Raw genomic sequence first — 20,459 nt, forward strand, 5'->3', positions numbered from 1 at the left:
GATTTGTCTTTATTTTTACTTTTTTCTACATTGTAGAATGATAGTGAAGACATCAACACTATTAAATCACACATCACGTAGTAACCAAACAAGTGTAAAACAAATCAAAATATATTTTATATTTGAGATTCTTCAAAGTAGCCACCCTTTGCATTGATGACAGCTTTGCACACTCTTGGCATTCTCTCAACCAGCTTCACGAGGTAGTTACCTGGAATGCATTTAAATTAAAAGGCGTGCCTTGTTAAACGTTAATTTGTGGAATTTCTTTCCTTAATGTGTTTGAGCCAATCAGTTGTGTGACAAGGTAGGGGTGGTATACAGAAGATAGCCCTATTTGGTAAAAGACCAAGCCCATATTATGGCAAGAACAGCTCAAAAAAGCAAAGCGAAACGACAGTCCATCGTTACTTTAACACATGAAGGTCAGTCAATCCGTAAAATGTCAAGAACTTTGAAAGTTTCTTCAATTGCAGTCGGCAAAAACCATCAAGCGCTTTGATGAAACTGGCTCTCATGAGGACCGCCACAGGACAGGAAGACCCAGAGTTACCTCTGCTGCAGAGGAGAAGTTCATTAGAGTTACCAGCCTCAGAAATTGCAGCCCAAATAAATGCTTCACAGAGTTCAAGTAACAGACACATCTCAACATCAACTGTTCAGAGGAGACTGTGTGAATCATGGTCGAATTGCTGCAACGAAACCACTACTAAAAGACAGCAGTAAGAAGAGACTTGCCTGGGCCAAGAAACACAAGGAATATTCTGGCTGATCTCCGCTCTACTACCCCTCTAGAGACTGATGGAAAAGCATTTCAGGTGAAGCTGGTCGAGAGAATGCCAAGAGTGTGCAAAGCTGTCATCAAGGCAGAGGGTGGCTACTTTGAAGAATCTCAAATATACTGTGCGTTCCAAATGGCACCCTATTTCCTAGTGCACTACTTTTGACCAGGACCAATAGGGAATCCCATAGGTAGTGCACTACTTTTGACCAGGGCCAATAGGGAATCCCATATATAGTGCACTACTTTTGACCAGGGCCAATAGGGAATCCCATATATAGTACACTACTTTTGATCAGGGCCAATAGGGAATCCCATAGGTAGTGCACTACTTTTGACCAAGGCCAATAGGGAATCCCATATATAGTGCACTACTTTTGACCAGGGCCCATAGGGAATCCCATATATAGTGCACTACTTTTGATCAGGGCCAATAGGGAATCCCATATATAGTGCACTACTTTTGACCAGTGCCAATAGGGAATCACATATATAGTGCACTACTTTTGACCAGGGCCAATAGGGAATCACATGTTTAAATCAAATCAAATGTATTTATATAGCCCTTCTTACAACAGCTGATATCTCAAAGTGCTGTACAGAAACCCAGCCTAAAACCCCAAACAGCAAGCAATGCAGGTGTAGAAGCACGGTGGCTAGGAAAAACTCCCTAGAAAGGCCAAAACCTAGGAAGAAACCTAGAGAGGAACCAGGCTATGAGGGGTGGCCAGTCCTCTTCTGGCTGTGCCGGGTGGAGATTATAACAGAACATGACCAAGATGTTCAAATGTTCGTAAATGACCAGCATTGTCAAATAATAATAATCACAGTAGTTGTCGAGGGTGCAGCAAGTCAGCACCTCAGGAGTAAATGTCAGTTGGCTTTTCATAGCCGATCATTGAGTATCTCTACCGCTCCTCCTGTCTCTAGAGAGTTGAAAACAGCAGGTCTGGGACAGGTAGCACGTCCGGTGAACAGGTCAGGGTTCCAAAGCCTCAGGCAGAACAGTTGAAACTGGTGCAGCAGCACGGCCAGGTCGACTGGGGACAGTAAGGAATCATCATGCCAGGTAGTCATGATCCTAGGCCTCAGGCATGGTCCTAGGGCTCAGGTCCTCCGAGAGAGAGAAAGAAAGAGAATTCGAGAGAGCATACTTAAATTCACACAGGACACCGGATAAGACAGGAGAAATACTCCAGATATAACAGGCTGACCCTAGCCCCCCGACACATAAACTACTGCAGCATAAATACTGGAGGCTGAGACAGGAGGGGTCAGGAGACATTGTGGCACCGTCCGACGATATCCCCCGGACAGGGCCAAACAGGAAGGATATAACCCCACCCACTTTGCCAAAGCACAGCCCCCACACCACTAGAGGGATATCTTCAACCACCAATTTACTACCCTGAGACAAGGCTGATTATAGCCCACGAAGATCTCCCCCACGGCACAAACCCGAGGGGGGCGCCAACCTGGACAGGAAGATCACGTCAGAGACTCAAGCCACTCAAGTGACGCACCCCTCCTAGGGACGGCATGGAAGAGCACCAGTAAACCAGTGACTCAGCCCCTGTAATAGGGTTAGAGGCAGAGAATCCCAGTGGAGAGAGGGGAGACAGCCAGTCAGAGACAGCAAGGGCGGTTCGTTGCTCCAGAGCCCTTTCCTTTCACCTTCCCACTCCTGGGCCAGACTACACTCAATCATATGACCCACTGAAGAGATGAGTCTTCAGTAAAGATTTAAAGGTTGAGACCGAGTTTGCGTCTCTGACATGGGTAGGCAGACCGTTCCATAAAAATGGAGCTCTATAGGAGAAAGCCCTGCCTCCAGCTGTTTGCTTAGAAATTCTAGGGACAATTAGGAGGCCTTCGTCTTGTGACCGTAGCGTACGTGTAGGTATGTACGGCAGGACCAAATCAGAGAGATAGGTAGGAGCAAGCCCATGTAATGCTTTGTAGGTTAGCAGTAAAACCTTGAAATCAGCCCTTGCCTTAACAGGAAGCTAGTGTTGGGAGGCTAGCACTGGAGTAATATGATCACATTTTTTGGTTCTAGTCAGGATTCTAGCAGCCGTATTTAGCACCAACTGAAGTTTATTTAGTGCTTTATCCGGGTAGCCGGAAAGTAGAGCATTGCAGTAGTCTAACCTAGAAGTAACAAAAGCATGGATTAATTTTTCTGCATCATTTTTGGACATAAAGTTTCAGATTTTTGCAATGTTACGTAGATGGAAAAAAGCTGTCCTTGAAACAGTCTTGATATGTTCGTCAAAAGAGAGATCAGGGTCCAGAGTAACGCCGAGGTCCTTCACAGTTTTATTTGAGACGACTGTACAACCATCAAGATTAATTGTCAGATTCAACAGAATATCTCTTTGTTTCTTGGGACCTAGAACAAGCATCTCTGTTTTGTCCGAGTTTAAAAGTAGAACGTTTGCAGCCATCCACTTCCTTATGTCTGAAACACAGGCTTCTAGGGAGGGCAATTTTGGGGCTTCACCATGTTTCATTGAAATGTACAGCTGTGTGTCATCTGCATAGCAGTGAAAGTTAACATTACGTTTTCAAATGACATCACCAAGAGGTAAACTATATAGTGAAAACAATAGTGGTCCTAAATCGGAACCTTGAGGGACACTGAATTTTTAGAGGTCTAAACAGGTCTTTCTACTGACTCTGAAAAACACCAAAAGAAAGATGCCCAGGGTCCCTGCTCACCTGCGTGAACGTGCCTTAGGCATGCTGCAAGGAGGGCTGCAGATGTGGCCAGTGCAATAATTTGCAATGTCCGTACTGTGAGACGCCTAAGATGCTACAGGGAGACAGGACGGACAGCTAGACCACGCGTAACAACACCTGCACAGGATCGGTACATCTGAACAACACACCTGCGGGACAGGTACAGGATGCAACAACAACTGCCCGAGTTACACCAGGAACGCACAATCCCTCCATCAGTGCTCAGACTGTCTGCAATAGGCTGAGAGAGGCTGGATTGAGGGCTCGCAGGCCTGTTGTAAGGCAGGTCCTCACCAGACATCACCGGCAACGTCGCCTTTCTACACAAACCCACCGTCGCTGGACCAGAAATGACCTGCAAAAAGTGCTCTTCACTGGTGGTTTTGTCAGGGGTGATATTCGGTTTCGTGTTTACCGTCGAAGGAATGAGCGTTACACCGAGGCCTGTACTCTGGAACGGGATCGATCTGTTTCGTCAAGGTCTAGGGCGGTGTGTCACAGCATCATCGGACTGAGCTTGTTGTCATTGTGTTACAGGGAAGACATTCTCCTCCCTCATGTGGTACCCTTCCTGCAGGCTCATCCTGACATGACCCTCCAGCATGACAATGCCACCAGCCATACTGCTTGTTCTGTGCGTGATTTCCTGCAAGACAGGAATGTCAGTGTTCTGCCATGGCCAGCGAAGAGCCCGGATCTCAATTCCATTGAGCACGTCTGGGCCCTGTTGGATCGGAGGGTGAGGGCTAGGGCCATTCCCCCCAGAAATGTCCCGGAACGTGCAGGTGCCTTGATGGAAGAGTGGGGTAACATCTCACAGCAAGAACTGGAAAATCTGGTGCAGTTCATGAGGAGATGCACTGCCGTACTTAATGCAGCTGGTGGCCACACCAGATACTGACTGTTACTTTTGATTTTGACCCCCCTTTGTTCAGGGACACATTATTCAATTTCTGTTAGTCACATGTCTCTGGAACTTGTTCAGTTTATGTCTCAGTTGTTGAATCTTGTTATGTTCATACAAATATTTACACATGTTAAGTTTGCTGAAAATAAACGCAGTTGACAGTGAGAGGACGTTTCTTTTTTTTGCTGAGTTTATAAACAATAAAGTAATAGGAAGCACAAATACAACGTGCGCAATACTTCTGAGATAATCTATACTGGGCTTTCAGGGACTAAGCGTTAGGTTGTGTTTATCCTCCTGTAGGAACCCCCATCAACAAGAAGCCCGTGCTGGGCTACAGGAACCTGGACCTCTTTAAGCTCTACAGACTGGTGCACCAACTGGGAGGCTTCCATGATGTGAGTACCACACATTTATCATGACGTTCATTGGTGTTCCACATCTTAACCCTCACTTCTAATTGGACCCTGTGATGTATTGATGTGCTGTAGTTCCCTGCGATGTAGTTCCGTGTGATGTATTGATGTGCTGTAGTTCCCTGTGATGTATTGATGTGCTGTAGTTCCCTGTGATGTATTGATGTGCTGTAGTTCCCTGTGATGTATTGATGTGCTGTAGTTCCCTGTGATGTATTGATGTGCTGTAGTTTCCTGTGATGTATTGATGTGCTGTAGTTCCCTGTGATGTGTTGATGTGCTGTAGTTCCCTGTGATGTATTGATGTGCTGTAGTTCCCTGTGATGTATTGATGTGCTGTAGTTCCCTGTGATGTATTGATGTGCTGTAGTTCCCTGTAATGTATTGATGTGCTGTAGTTCCCTGTGATGTATTGATGTGCTGTAGTTCCCTGTGATGTATTGATGTGCTGTAGTTCCCTGTGATGTATTGATGTGCTGTAGTTCCCTGTGATGTATTGATGTGCTGTAGTTCCCTGTGATGTATTGATGTGCTGTAGTTCCCTGTGATGTATTGATGTGCTGTAGTTCCCTGTGATGTATTGATGTGATGTATTGATGTGCTGCAGTTCCCTGTGATGTATTGATGTGCTGTAGTTCCCTGTGATGTATTGATGTGCTGTAGTTTCCTGTGATGTATTGATGTGCTGTAGTTCCCTGTGATGTGTTGATGTGCTGTAGTTCCCTGTGATGTATTGATGTGCTGTAGTTCCCTGTGATGTATTGATGTGCTGTAGTTCCCTGTGATGTATTGATGTGCTGTAGTTCCCTGTAATGTATTGATGTGCTGTAGTTCCCTGTGATGTATTGATGTGCTGTAGTTCCCTGTGATGTATTGATGTGCTGTAGTTCCCTGTGATGTATTGATGTGCTGTAGTTCCCTGTGATGTATTGATGTGCTGTAGTTCCCTGTGATGTATTGATGTGCTGTAGTTCCCTGTGATGTATTGATGTGATGTATTGATGTGCTGCAGTTCCCTGTGATGTATTGATGTGCTGTAGTTCCCTGTGATGTATTGATGTGATGTATTGATGTGCTGTAGTTCCCTGTGATGTATTGATGTGCTGTAGTTCCCTGTGATGTATTGATGTGCTGTAGTTCCCTGTGATGTATTGATGTGCTGTAGTTCCCTGTGATGTATTGATGTGCTGTAGTTCCCTGTGATGTATTGATGTGATGTATTGATGTGCTGTAGTTCCCTGTGATGTATTGATGTGCTGTAGTTCCCTGTGATGTATTGATGTGCTGTAGTTCCCTGTGATGTATTGATGTGCTGTAGTTCCCTGTGATGTATTGATGTGCTGTAGTTCCCTGTAATGTATTGATGTGCTGTAGTTCCCTGTGATGTATTGATGTGCTGTAGTTCCCTGTGATGTATTGATGTGCTGTAGTTCCCTGTGATGTATTGATGTGCTGTAGTTCCCTGTGATGTATTGATGTGCTGTAGTTCCCTGTGATGTATTGATGTGCTGTAGTTCCCTGTGATGTATTGATGTGCTGTAGTTCCCTGTGATGTATTGATGTGATGTATTGATGTGCTGCAGTTCCCTGTGATGTATTGATGTGCTGTAGTTCCCTGTGATGTATTGATGTGCTGTAGTTTCCTGTGATGTATTGATGTGCTGTAGTTCCCTGTGATGTGTTGATGTGCTGTAGTTCCCTGTGATGTATTGATGTGCTGTAGTTCCCTGTGATGTATTGATGTGCTGTAGTTCCCTGTGATGTATTGATGTGCTGTAGTTCCCTGTAATGTATTGATGTGCTGTAGTTCCCTGTGATGTATTGATGTGCTGTAGTTCCCTGTGATGTATTGATGTGCTGTAGTTCCCTGTGATGTATTGATGTGCTGTAGTTCCCTGTGATGTATTGATGTGCTGTAGTTCCCTGTGATGTATTGATGTGCTGTAGTTCCCTGTGATGTATTGATGTGATGTATTGATGTGCTGCAGTTCCCTGTGATGTATTGATGTGCTGTAGTTCCCTGTGATGTATTGATGTGATGTATTGATGTGCTGTAGTTCCCTGTGATGTATTGATGTGCTGTAGTTCCCTGTGATGTATTGATGTGCTGTAGTTCCCTGTGATGTATTGATGTGCTGTAGTTCCCTGTGATGTATTGATGTGCTGTAGTTCCCTGTGATGTATTGATGTGATGTATTGATGTGCTGTAGTTCCCTGTGATGTATTGATGTGCTGTAGTTCCCTGTGATGTATTGATGTGCTGTAGTTCCCTGTGATGTATTGATGTAGTTCCATTTAGATTTCACCAGCCTTTGTTTTTAGTTCATCTTCTAGTCAGACACATTGTCTTTCTCTCTGACAAACATGTATCTCTTGTTCCCTGTTTCACTCTGTGTCCTGTCCTCTGTGTCATGTCCTCTGTGTCCTGTCCTCTGTGTCCTGTCCCCTCTGTGTCATGTCCTCTCATGTCCTGAGCAGATTGAGAGTGGATCCGTATGGAAGACTGTCTACCAGGCTCTGGGAATCCCTGTTCTCAACTCTGCCGCCGGCTACAATGTGAAATGTGCTTACCGCAAGTACGTAGTCAGAGCCTATTGATCTGTTTACCACTGATACCGTACATTTTAGTGGGACCCCTCTTGAGTCGCTGTGGTGATATTGATACAATCAGGCTGTGTCTGGTATGGTATCCTCAGGTACCTGTATTGTTGTTATGGTGTGGTGGGTATCCTCAGGTACCTTTTATTGTTGTTATGGTGAGGTAAATCTCCTCAGGTACCTGTATTGATGTTATAGTGTGGTGGTAATCCTCAGGTACCTGTATTGATGTTATGGTGTGGTGGTAATCCTCAGGTACCTGTATTGATGTTATGGTGTGGTGGTAATCCTCAGGTACCTGTATTGATGTTATGGTGTGGTAATCCTCAGGTACCTGTATTGATGTTATGGTGTGGTAAATCTCCTCAGGTACCTGTATTGTTGTTATGGTGTGGTAATCCTCAGGTACCTGTATTGATGTTATGGTGTGGTAAATCTCCTCAGGTACCTGTATTGATGTTATGGTGTGGTGGTAATCCTCAGGTACCTGTATTGATGTTATGGTGTGGTAATCCTCAGGTACCTGTATTGCTGTTATGGTGTGGTAATCCTCAGGTACCTGTATTGATGTTATGGTGTGGTGGTAATCCTCAGGTACCTGTATTGATGTTATGGTGTGGTGGTAATCCTCAGGTACCTGTATTGATGTTATGGTGTGGTGGTAATCCTCAGGTACCTGTATTGATGTTATGGTGTGGTGGTAATCCTCAGGTACCTGTATTGATGTTATGGTGTGGTGGTAATCCTCAGGTACCTGTATTGATGTTATGGTGTGGTGGTAATCCTCAGGTACCTGTATTGTTGTTATGGTGTGGTAATCCTCCTCAGGTACCTGTATGGGTTTGAGGAGTACTGCACCTCCTGCGCCATCACTTTCCGCATGGACCTTCCACTGAAGCAGCCCAAGGCAGAGGGGGGCAAGGCTGAGGGGGAGACGGGGGAGGCAGGGGGAGACAGTTCTGTCCCACCTGTAGCCTCTTCAAGCTCAGCAGAGGAGCAGAAACGGAAAGCCTGCTACTCTGAGAGAGAGAACCTGTGCTGCTCAGAGACCAGCAGCACTCAGCCCATCGTCTGCAAGGTACTGGACTCTCTCTCTCTCTCTCTCTCACTGTCAGTATAAGCACCCAGCCCAGTTCCCAACAACATCAGGATCATCTTTAGCGTCAGGATCATCTTTTGCATCAGGATCATCTTTAGCGTCAGGATCATCTTTAACATCAAGATCATCTTTAGCGTCAGGATCATCTTTTGCATCAGGATCCTCTTTAGCGTCAGGATCCTCTTTAGCTTCTTTAGCATCAGGATCATCTTTAGCGTCAGGATCCTCTTTAGCGTCAGGATCATCTTTAGCGTCAGGATCATCTTTAGCGTCAGGAACCTCTTTAGCGTCAGGATCCTCTTTAGCTTCTTTAGCATCAGGATCATCTTTAGCGTCAGGATCCTCTTTAGCGTCAGGATCATCTTTAGCATCTTTGGCATCAGGATCATCTTTTGCATCAGGTTCATCTTTAGCGTCAGGATCATCTTTAGCGTCAGGATCCTCTTTAGCGTCAGGATCATCTTTAGCGTCAGGATCATCTTTAGCGTCAGGATCCTCTTTAGCGTCAGGATCCTCTTTAGCTTCTTTAGCATCAGGATCATCTTTAGCGTCAGGTTCCTCTTTAGCGTCAGGATCATCTTTAGCATCTTTGGCATCAGGATCATCTTTAGCGTCAGGATCATCTTTAGCCTCTTTAGCATCAGGATCATCTTTAGCATCAGGATCATCTTTAGCGTCAGGATCATGTTTAGCATCAGGATCATCTTCAACATCTTTAGCGTCAGGATCATCTTTAACATCAAGATCATCTTTAGCATCAGGATCATCTTTAGCATCAGGATCATCTTTAAAATCTTTAACATCAAGATCATCTTTAGCGTCAGGATCATCTTTAACATCAAGATCATCTTTAGCGTCAGGATCATCTTTGGCTTCAGGATCATCTTTGGCGTCAGGATCATCTTTGGCTTCAGGATCATCTTTGGCGTCAGGATCATCTTTGGCGTCAGGATAATCTGTAGCATCTTTGGCGTCAGGATCATCTTTAGCTTCAGGATCATCTTTGGCGTCAGGATCATCTTTAGCATCTTTGGCATCAGGATCATGTTTAGCGTGAGGTAGTATAATGATTGATTAACAGGGTATGAAGTAAGGACATCATATCCCTCCCCACAGGAGGAGACTGAGCTCACCCGGAACAGACCAGAGCTGGAACCTCTGAAGGCTGAGCAGCAGAAGGCTGAGAGAGAAGGTGGTGATGATGATGATGATGATGGTGTTGATGATGAGGAAGGAAACGACCATCACAAGCACGGCTCTGATGATGAAGACGGCCCTTCATTTGCTCGCCTCAGAGAGGAGGGAGTAAAGCTGGAGCCTTACGATGAGGAGCAGGAGGCTGGGAAGGAGGAGGACATTTCTGGCTCTGGGTAGGTGGTTCTCTCCCCCTGGGGCTGGGGTAGTAGACTGTGCTGTTGATGGGGGGGAGGGGGGGGGGGGGTTGCACAATTACAGAAACTTTCCTGAAATCACCAGGAAATCCTGGTCGGAGGAAGGGAATCTTCAGACCAGGATTTCTGGAAAAGCTTATTTAGGGAAGTTTCTGTAATTTTGCAACCCTAGTGGTGATATCCTTAGGATGTGTCTGTATTTGTGGAAGTCTTCAGCCGATCGGGTATGATGCCCACGACGTTCTGATGGAATAGTAGGCCCGATATCATTCAGTCGTGTATTCATTAACTAAACTTCCAATTATTGTAGAACATTAATCAGTAGCAGAAGACAGGTCCTTGAAAGAGCAGAGAACATGTGGTGCACACAAAGAATATGCCAGTACTCGGTATCTATGCAAAAATAGCATTTTCCATTTGAAATATATATGTTTCACTCTTGATACTTATGTTGCCTTAAACATAATGACATAATACTATAGGCATTCCCTGTCAGCTAAAGAGTTGCGGCTGTGAGTCTGCTAGCTAGCTTCATTAGGTAGTTAACCCTCTTTAACCACTGTTAACCTGCTGGTTGATCTCTGCTCTACTACCCCACTACCCTCTATTGTTCTGGCTGAGCTCTACTCTACTACCCCTCTACTCTCTATTGTTCTGGCTGAGCTCTACTGCCCCTCTATTGTTCTGGCTGAGCTCTACTACCCCTCTATTGTTCTGGCTGAGCTCTACTCTACTACCCCTCTACTCTCTATTGTTCTGGCTGAGCTCTACTGCCCCTCTATTGTTCTGGCTGAGCTCTACTACCCCTCTATTGTTCTGGCTGAGCTCTACTCTACTACCCCTCTATTGTTCTGGCTGAGCTCTGCTCTACTACCCCTCTATTGTTCTGGCTGAGCTCTACTCTACTACCCCTCTATTGTTCTGGCTGAGCTCTACTGCCCCTCTATTGTTCTGGCTGAGCTCTACTACCCCTCTATTGTTCTGGCTGAGCTCTACTCTACTACCCCTCTACCCTCTATTGTTCTGGCTGAGCTCTGCTCTACTACCCCTCTACCCTCTATTGTTCTGGCTGAGCTCTACTGCCCCTCTATTTTTCTGGCTGAGCTCTACTCTACTACCCCTCTACCCTCTATTGTTCTGGCTGAGCTCTACTGCCCCTCTATTGTTCTGGCTGAGCTCTACTCTACTACCCCTCTACCCTCTATTGTTCTGGCTGAGCTCTACTGCCCCTCTATTGTTCTGGCTGAGCTCTGCTCTACTTCCCCTCTACCCTCTATTGTTCTGGCTGAGCTCTGTTCTACTATCCCTCTACCCTCTATTGTTCTGGCTGAGCTCTACTGCCCCTCTATTGTTCTGGCTGAGCTCTACTCTACTACCCCTCTTCCCTCTATTGTTCTGGCTGAGCTCTACTGCCCCTCTATTGTTCTGGCTGAGCTCTGCTCTACTACCCCTCTTCCCTCTATTGTTCTGGCTGAGCTCTACTCTACTACCCCTCTACCCTCTATTGTTCTGGCTGAGCTCTACTGCCCCTCTATTGTTCTGGCTGAGCTCTGCTCTACTACCCCTCTACCCTCTATTGTTCTGGCTGAGCTCTACTGCCCCTCTATTGTTCTGGCTGAGCTCTACTCTACTACCCTTCTACCCTCTATTGTTCTGGCTGAGCTCTACTCTACTACCCCTCTACCCTCTATTGTTCTGGCTGAGCTCTGCTCTACTACCCCTCTACCCTCTATTGTTCTGGCTGAGCTCTACTCTACTACCCCTCTATTGTTCTGGCTGAGCTCTACTGCCCCTCTATTGTTCTGGCTGAGCTCTACTACCCCTCTATTGTTCTGGCTGAGCTCTACTCTACTACCCCTCTATTGTTCTGGCTGAGCTCTGCTCTACTACCCCTCTATTGTTCTGGCTGAGCTCTACTCTACTACCCCTCTATTGTTCTGGCTGAGCTCTACTACCCCTCTATTGTTCTGGCTGAGCTCTACTCTACTACCCCTCTACCCTCTATTGTTCTGGCTGAGCTCTACTGCCCCTCTATTGTTCTGGCTGAGCTCTACTCTACTACCCCTCTACCCTCTATTGTTCTGGCTGAGCTCTACTGCCCCTCTATTGTTCTGGCTGAGCTCTACTCTACTACCCCTCTACCCTCTATTGTTCTGGCTGAGCTCTACTGCCCCTCTATTGTTCTGGCTGAGCTCTACTCTACTACCCCTCTACCCTCTATTGTTCTGGCTGAGCTCTACTGCCCCTCTATTGTTCTGGCTGAGCTCTACTCTACTACCCCTCTACCCTCTGTGCCCCGCTAGTACAGTTTCTGTGCCCCTCTTCATGTCTCAGCCAGTGCCCGCAGCAGGGACGGCTCTAAGTACTCAAATCTTGACGGCCTCTACTCTATTTAAAGTGCATGCTGTGGTACATCTCTGTCTCTCCATCTCTCTGTCTCTCCATCTCTCAGTTCATTAGGATTGTTTAGTCAGACACGTGGCTGCCCAGTCAGCTAGTAAACTGCTCTGTTTTTCATTCTGACCCTTGTTGTATTCGAGACGATTTTCTACTTGAACAAAAACATCAGGACACTATCCTCTTGCTGTGTTTAGCCCTGCATCTGAGCCAGTTATTTGTAAAGGAAGAGAATGACAATATCTATCAAAAGAATGACATTTGTTTTGTTTTGACTGGATTCTTTAAGAAAAATGAGATTTCAGTGTTAGAGGTGTGGTTCGATGTGGCAGTTGCTAATGTTTGTCGCCCATGAGACACCATAGGAACAAAGCCATTATCACTTCCTGAAAATTGTCAGAATGAATTTAAGATGACTCAAGAAATCTGTAATTCATTTTGAAGGTTTTTTTTTTGCAGAGGAGGTTTTACTCACGCTATTTTACATCTAGCTACGATGTTTGGTACAGTATGTCTCAAGTAAATGTCTGACATGCTGTCTAATGCCATTGAAATCCTTGGGCCCAAACAGTAAATAATGAAATAAAATAAATCAACGGTTAAGCGTTCTCGGTGTAAACTTAAATGACTAAAACCTAGATATAAAGTATGTAGAAACGAATAATGGACCTATATCTTTTTATAATATAAACTTTAAGAACGAAACAAACCAAAATAAAAGATTGACAATCAGGGACAATAAAACATTTCAATAACAATGATTTTAGCAGTTTTGATTTTGTTATTTTGTTGTTTGTGGTAAAATGGGATGGCAGGAAATGTCATTAAAAACTGCCATGAAGAATATTGTAAAATCACAGGAAATTAGCTTTGAAACTGCCAAATGTGTAGAATTGGAAGATCTTAGCTTTAAAAATGTATCTCAACTCCATGGAGAATATTGTAGAATCACAGGAAATTAGCTTAAAAATGCTCACATTTCTCGACCAAAATGGGTCACCTCTGCCACGCCCTCTGCCACGCCCTCTGCCACGCCCTCTGCCACCTAAGCCTCGTTTTGATCTGGAATAAAATCTGTTATGTATCATGTGTTAGTGATCATTGTCGAAATCAAATCAGTTTTGGACAATACTGACTTCAAATCAGTTTTGGACAATACTGACTTCAAATCAGTTTTGGACAAAACTGACTTCAAATCAGTTTTGGACAATACTGACTTCAAATCAGTTTTGGACAATACTGACTTCAAATCAGTTTTGGACAATACTGACTTCAAATCAGTTTTGGACAATATTGACTTCAAATCAGTTTTGGACAATACTGACTTCAAATCAGTTTTGGACAATACTGACTTCAAATCAGTTTTGGACAATACTGACTTCAAATCAGTTTTGGACAATATTGACTTCAAATCAGTTTTGGACAATACTGACTTCAAATCAGTTTTGGACAATACTGACTTCAAATCAGTTTTGGACAAAACTGACTTCAAATCAGTTTTGGACAATACTGACTTCAAATCAGTTTTGGACAATACTGGAGTAAATGTTTCTATGTCACATATGACATTTTCTTTGAGAGAAGTTGGTTCTCCAGTTCAATTCTGTTTTAAACGAGAAAGAGACTGAAGCATGAATGAGTCACCAGGGTTTGTGGAGTCCATATCTGATCCTACTTGAACGAGACATCCAGGGTAGAGCTGGGTCGATAAACCAAAAAATGATCCACACCGACCCAACCAATCGAGGACGTTTTACTGATATTGATAATGGCGATAAGTAGCTTTTACCAGAGTAAGTCTGCTAATATGAGCTATTGCTAATGGGACAGTTGATGACTGCAACATTCAGAGTAGTAGTTGTAAGGGTAATAAATAAAAAAATTGCCAGTGCACATTTATCGTTCAACTTGTCGTTATCGTGTTATGAATTACTGTCCATAACAGCGCTGTACACCAGCGTCTTGTAGCCGGCACTCTACACCGGCGTCTTGTAGCCGGCACTCTACACCAGTGTCTTGTAGCTGACACTCTACACCGGTGTCTTGTAGCCGACACTCTACACCGGTGTCTTGTAGTTGGTACTCTACACCAGTGTCTTGTAGTTGGTACTCTACACCAGCGTCTTGTCCGGCGTCTTGTCCGGCGTCTTGTCTGGCGTCTTGTCCGGCATCTTGTCTGGCGTCTTGTCCGGCGTCTTGTAGCCGGCACTCTACACCGGCATCTTGTCTGGCGTCTTGTCTGGCGTCTTGTCCGGCGTCTTGTAGCCGGCGCTCTACACCGGCTTCTTGTTATCTTGTCAATTTCTCTGCTACTTGTCAAAACGCATTTAGGAAGTAGAGAGCAGTTTGTCGATGACCCATTTAGGCAGTCATCTTTATTATCCATAGAGTGGGAAGTAGGATTTCCTGTTGTACCAAAACTGACGCGTTTGTCCTGGTGACTAAAATGTACTGAGGTTGATTGTGAAGGGACAGACCCACCTGTCAGTACTGTAAGTATAGCTGTTTTGCTGTAGGAGAAGAGAGAAGGCAGTATTTAACAAGGCTCAGTGAGTGTCCTGCTTGGAACAGAGCAGACCATCTGAGCTAGGACGCCCTGTTGGCTCTCAGTTGATTTGAAATGACGTGGCTTCGGACTTTACTGCCGGACTTCATATGAGAAGACTTCATTTTCATGTGTGGCAGCAGTAGTCGTTTTTTTTTCTGTGGAACAAACAGCTGACTGAAGACGGCCCGGGCATTCGTGCTGTTGAGTCCGTTTCTGCAGTAACATGGAAACTTTGTTGTAGTCTTCGGTTGCCCAGGCAACAAGCCCCTCCCTGCAGCAGCAGCAGCGCACATGAAAATAGAATGAATTGTATGAGAACCGCTTACCTCCGGCAATATGACTGGTAAACTCGCAATGGCTGCCTGATATTGTGATACAATGATTTCCATGGTAACGTAGAATGTTGATAACATGATGTTAACTGATGTAGCTCATACTTTTGTATTTTTTTAAATGTCAGTTGAGTTGAATCAATAAGTCACATATTGAATGGTGTGATATTTTAACAGTTATAGCTGTAACCGCAGTCATTTGTCTGACCAATAACCATCATCCAAAACTCCATGACAGTCACAGCCCTAGTTGTGGGCGTTGACCTGGATTTGGACATGTTGACTGTACTTCCTGTCTCACGTTACTACTGCGTCTGCACGCTGCAACAGCATCAAACTGCTGTGCCGCTAAGCTGTGCTTTGCTGTGCCAACCTGCATAATCTTCCTCAGTGTCCTGAAACCCTTCCCACCACCCCTCCCCTCTCTGCAGCTCTGACTGTGTACTATAGCACCCCCTTGTGGCTGTTATACCTACTACAACTCAACCCGAAACCTCAAGTCAATGAGTGCGAATGAGTTGTGATGGGTATGTGGTGTCTGGATGATGAAGGTTAGCTGTAATGATAAGTCCGTATAGGACCAGACCTAGGCGAGATGATGATGTATGGTTTTTATAAAGGAAGTCTTTGTAGCATAGTGGTATTTATGTATTATAACGCTGATACTGTCCCAATTATGAATATTTATCTAAACAGGAAGAAGAGAGGGTTAGGAAGCAGGCTGATGACCACTGGAGACAAGACCTGAGGGTTGGGTAGGCTAGGGGGGTTATTTAGTAGTAGTGGCTTGGAGGCTAAGGGGGTTATTTAGTAGTAGTGGCTTGGAGGCTAGGGGGGTTATTTAGTAGCAGTGGCTTGGAGGCTAGGGGGTGATTTAGTAGTAGTGGCTTGGAGGCTAGGGGGGTTATTTAGTAGCAGTGGCATGGAGGCTAAGGGGGTTATTTAGTAGTAGTGGCTTGGAGGCTAGGGGGGTTATTTAGTAGCAGTGGCTTGGAGGCTAAGGGGGTTATTTAGTAGTAGTGGCTTGGAGGCTAAGGGGGTTATTTAGTAGTAGTGGCTTGGAGGTTGAGGAGGCTAGGGGGGTTATTTAGTAGTAGTTGCTAGAGGGCTGGGGGGTTATTTAGTAGTAGTGGCTAGGGGGTTATTTAGTAGTAGTGGCTTGGAGGCTGGGGGGTTATTTACTAGTAGTGGCTTGGAGGCTGGGGTCTCTTAGTAGTATTGGCTTGGAGGCTGGGGTTATTTTAGTAGTAGTGGCTTTGTGGCTAGGGAGGTTATTTAGTAGTATTTGCTTGGAGGCTGGGGGGTTATTTAGTGGTAGTGGCTTGGAGTTTGAGGAGGCTAGGGGGGTTATTTAGTAGTAGTGGCTTGGAGGCTAGGGGGAGGTATTTATTAGTTGAGGAGGCTAGAGGGGTTACTTAGTAGTAGTGGCTTGGAGGTTGAGGAGGCTAGGGGGGTTATTTTGTAGTATTGGTGTGGAGGCTAGGGTGGTTATTTAGTAGTTGTGGCTTGAAGGATTGGGGGTTATTTAGTAGTAGTGGCTTGGAGGCTAGGTGGGTTATTTAGTTGTAGTGGCTTGGAGGCTAGGTGGGTTATTTAGTAGTAGTGGCTTGGAGGTTGAGGAGGCTGGGGTGGGGGTATTTAGTAGTAGTTGCTTGGAGGCTAGGGGGGTGATTTAGTAGTATGGCTTGGAGGTTGAGGATGCTAGAGGGGTTATTTTGTCGTCGTGGCTTGGAGGTTGAGGAGGCTAGGGGGGCTATTTAGTAGTAGTGGCTTGGAGGCTGGGGGGTTACTTAGTAGTAGTGGCTTGGAGGCTAGGGGGGTTATTTAGTTGTAGTGTCTTGGAGGCTAGGGGGGTTATTTAGTTGTAGTGTCTTGGAGGCTGGGGGGGTTATTTAGTTGTAGTGTCTTGGAGGCTAGGGGGGTTATTTAGTAGTTGTGTCTTGAAGGATTGGGGGTTATTTAGTTGTAGTGAATTGGAGGCTAGGGGTTATTTAGTAGTAGTGGCTTGGAGGCTAGGGGGGTTATTTAGTAGTATTGGCTTGGAGGCTGGGGAGGTTATTTAGTAGTAGTGGCTTGGAGGCTGGGGGTTATTTTAGTAGTAGTGGCTTTGAGGCTAGGGGGGTTATTTAGTAGTATTGGCTTGGAGGCTGGGGAGGTTATTTAGTAGTTGTGGCTTGGAGGCTAGGGGGGTTATTTAAATCAAATAAAATCAAATTTTATTTGTCACATACACATGGTTAGCAGATGTTAATGCGAGTGTAGCGAAATGCTTGTGCTTCTAGTTCCGCCAATGCAGTAATAACTAACAAGTAATCTAACTAACAATTCCAAAACTACTACCTTATAGACACAAGTGTAGGGGGATAAAGAATATGTACATAAAGATATATGAATGAGTGATGGTACAGAGCGGCATAGGCAAGATACAGTAGATGGTATCGAGTACAGTATATACATATGAGATGAGTATGTAAACAAAGTGGTATAGTTAAAGTGGCTAGTATTACATAAAGATGCAGTAGATGATAGAGTACAGTATATACATATACATATGAGATTAATAATGTAGGGTATGTAAACATTATATTAGGTAGCATTGTTTAAAGTGGCTAGTGATATATTTAGTAGTAGTGGCTTGGAGGCAATGGGGTTATTTAGTAGTAGTGGCTTGGAGGCTAGGGGGGTTATTTAGTAGTAGTGGCTTGGAGGCTAGGGGGGTTATTTAGTAGTAGTGGCTTGGAGGCTAGGGGGGTTATTTAGTAGTAGTGGCTTGGAGGCTAGGGGGGTTATTTAGTAGTAGTGGCTTGGAGGCAATGGGGTTATTTAGTAGTAGTGGCTTGGAGGCTAGGGGGGGTTATTTAGTAGTAGTGGCTTGGAGGCTAGGTGCTTATTTAGTAGTAGTGGCTTGGAGGCTAGGGGGGTTATTAAGTAGTAGTGGCTTGGAGGCTAGGGGGGTTATTTTGTAGTAGTGGCTTAGAGGTTGAGGAGGCTAGAGGGGTTATTTAGTAGTTGTGGCTTGGAGGTTGAGGAGGCTAGGGGGGCTATTTAGTAGTAGTGGCTTGGAGGCTGGGGGGTTACTTAGTAGTAGTGGCTTGGTGGCTAGGTTGGTTATTTAGTAGTAGTGGCTTGGAGGCTAGGGGGGTTATTTGTAGTAGTGGCTTGGAGGCTAGGTGGGGCTATTTAGTAGTAGTGGCGTGGAGGCTATGGGGGTTATTTAGTAGTAGTGGCTTGGAGGCTATGGGGGTTATTTAGTAGTAGTGGCTTGGAGGCTATGGGGGTTATTTAGTAGTAGTGGCTTGGAGGCTATGGGGGTTATTTATTAGTAGTGGCTTGGAGGGTGAGGAGCCTCCGTGGGTTATTTAGTAGTAGTGGCTTGGAGGCTGAGGAGGCTATGTGGGTTATTTAGTAGTAGTTGCTTTGAGGTTTTGGAAGTTAGGGAAGTTAATTAGTAGCAATGGCTTGGAATCTACAGGGGTTATTTAGTAGTAGTGACTTGGAGGGTGAGGAGCCTAATATGGTTTTTAATAGTAGTGGCTTGGAGGGTAGATGTGTTTTTAAGTAGTAGTGCCTTGGAGGCTAGGGGGGTTATTTACTAGTAGTGGCTTGGAGGCTGGGGGGGGGGTATTTACAAGTAGTGGCTTGGAGGCTGGGGGGGGTATTTAGTAGTAGTGGCTTGGAGGCTGGGGGGGGGGGTATTTACAAGTAGTGGCTTGGAGGGTAGAGGTTTTATTTAGTAGTAGTGGCTAGGGGGGTATTTACTAGTAGCGGCTTGGAGGCTAGGGGGATTATTTAGTAGTAGTGGCTTGGAGGCTAGGGGGTATTTACTAGTAGCGGCTTGGAGGCTAGGGGGATTATTTAGTAGTAGTGGCTTGGAGGCTAGGGGGGTATTTACTAGTAGCGGCTTGGAGGCTAGGGGGATTACTTAGTAGTAGTGGCTTGGAGGCTAGGGGGGTTATTTAGTAGTAGTGGCTTGGAGGCTAGGGGGGGTATTTAGTAGTAGTGGCTTGGAGGCTAGGGGGGTATTTAGTAGTAGCGGCTTGGAGGCTAGGGGGATTACTTAGTAGTAGTGGCTTAGAGGCTAGGGGGGTTATTTAGTAGTAGTGGCTTGGAGGCTAGGGGGGTTATTTAGTAGTAGTGGCTTGGAGGCTAGGGGGGGTATTTAGTAGTAGTGGCTTGGAGGCTAGGGGGGTTATTTAGTAGTAGTGGCTTGGAGGCTAGGGGAGTTATTTACTAGTAGTGGCTTGGAGGCTGGGGGGGTATTTACAAGTAGTGGCTTGGAGGCTGGGGGGGGGTATTTACAAGTAGTGGCTTGGAGGCTGGGGGGTTATTTACAAGTAGTGGCTTGGAGGCTGGGGGGGCTATGTGTGTTATTTGGTAGAACTGGCTTCGAGGCTATGGGAGTTATTTATGAATATTGTTTTGGTGGCTACAGGGGTTATTTAGTAGTAGTGGCTTGGAGGTTAGGGGGGTTATTTAGTAGTAGTGGCGTGGAGGTTTTGGAAGCTAGGGGGTTATTTAGTAGTAGTGGCTTGGAGGTTTGAGGTTTTATAAAGTAGTAGTGGCTTGGAGGCTAGGGGGGTATTTAGTAGTAGTGGCTTGGAGGTTTTGGAAGCTAGGGGGGTTAATTAGTAGCAATGGCTTGGATGCTAGGGGGGTTATTTAGTAGTAGTGGCTTGGAGGCTAGGGGGGTTATTTAGTTGTAGTGGCTTGTAGGCTAGTGTGGTTATTTAGTAGTAGTGGCTTGGGGGTGCTTGAGTAGTAATGGATTGGAGGCTGAGGAGGCTATGGGGGGTTATTTAGTAGTAGTGGCTTGGAGGCTATGGGGGTTATTTAGTAGTAGTGGCTTGGAGCCTATGGGGGTTATTTAGTAGTAGTGGCTTGGAGGGTGAGGAGCCTCCGTGGGTTATTTAGTAGTAGTGTCTTGGAGGCTGAGGAGGCTATGGGGGTTATTTAGTAGTAGTGGCTTGGAGGCTATGGGGGTTATTTAGTAGTAGTGGCTTGGAGGGTGAGGAGCCTCCGTGGGTTATTTAGTAGTAGTGTCTTGGAGGCTATGGGGGTTATTTAGTAGTAGCTGCTTGGAGGTTTTGGAAGCTAGGGATGTTAATTAGTAGCAATGGCTTGGAATCTACAGGGGTTATTTAGTAGTAGTAACTTGGAGGGTGAGGAGCCTAATATGGTTTTTAATAGTAGTGGCTTGGAGGGTAGATGTGTTTTTAAGTGTTAGTGCCTTGGAGGCTAGGGGGGTTAT

At 45.3% G+C, this 20,459-nt stretch overlaps 1 protein-coding gene across 4 annotated transcripts in view; it reads left to right on the forward strand.

The window, feature by feature from the left end:
• The window catches only part of arid4b (AT-rich interaction domain 4B), a 187,036-nt gene that overhangs the window by 124,982 nt on the left and 41,595 nt on the right, over window positions 1-20,459 (forward strand). For all 4 annotated transcript variants that reach the window (XM_031799895.1, XM_031799894.1, XM_031799896.1 and 1 more), the window contains exons 13-16: window positions 4,734-4,828; window positions 7,325-7,422; window positions 8,273-8,522; window positions 9,660-9,913. In XM_031799895.1, the coding sequence (XP_031655755.1) occupies window positions 4,734-4,828; window positions 7,325-7,422; window positions 8,273-8,522; window positions 9,660-9,913 (697 nt within the window). The remainder of the gene's footprint in view (window positions 1-4,733; window positions 4,829-7,324; window positions 7,423-8,272; window positions 8,523-9,659; window positions 9,914-20,459) is intronic.

The sequence above is a fragment of the Oncorhynchus kisutch genome, linkage group LG20 (assembly GCF_002021735.2).
Source record: "Oncorhynchus kisutch isolate 150728-3 linkage group LG20, Okis_V2, whole genome shotgun sequence".
In the NCBI taxonomy this organism is placed as follows: domain Eukaryota; kingdom Metazoa; phylum Chordata; class Actinopteri; order Salmoniformes; family Salmonidae; genus Oncorhynchus; species Oncorhynchus kisutch.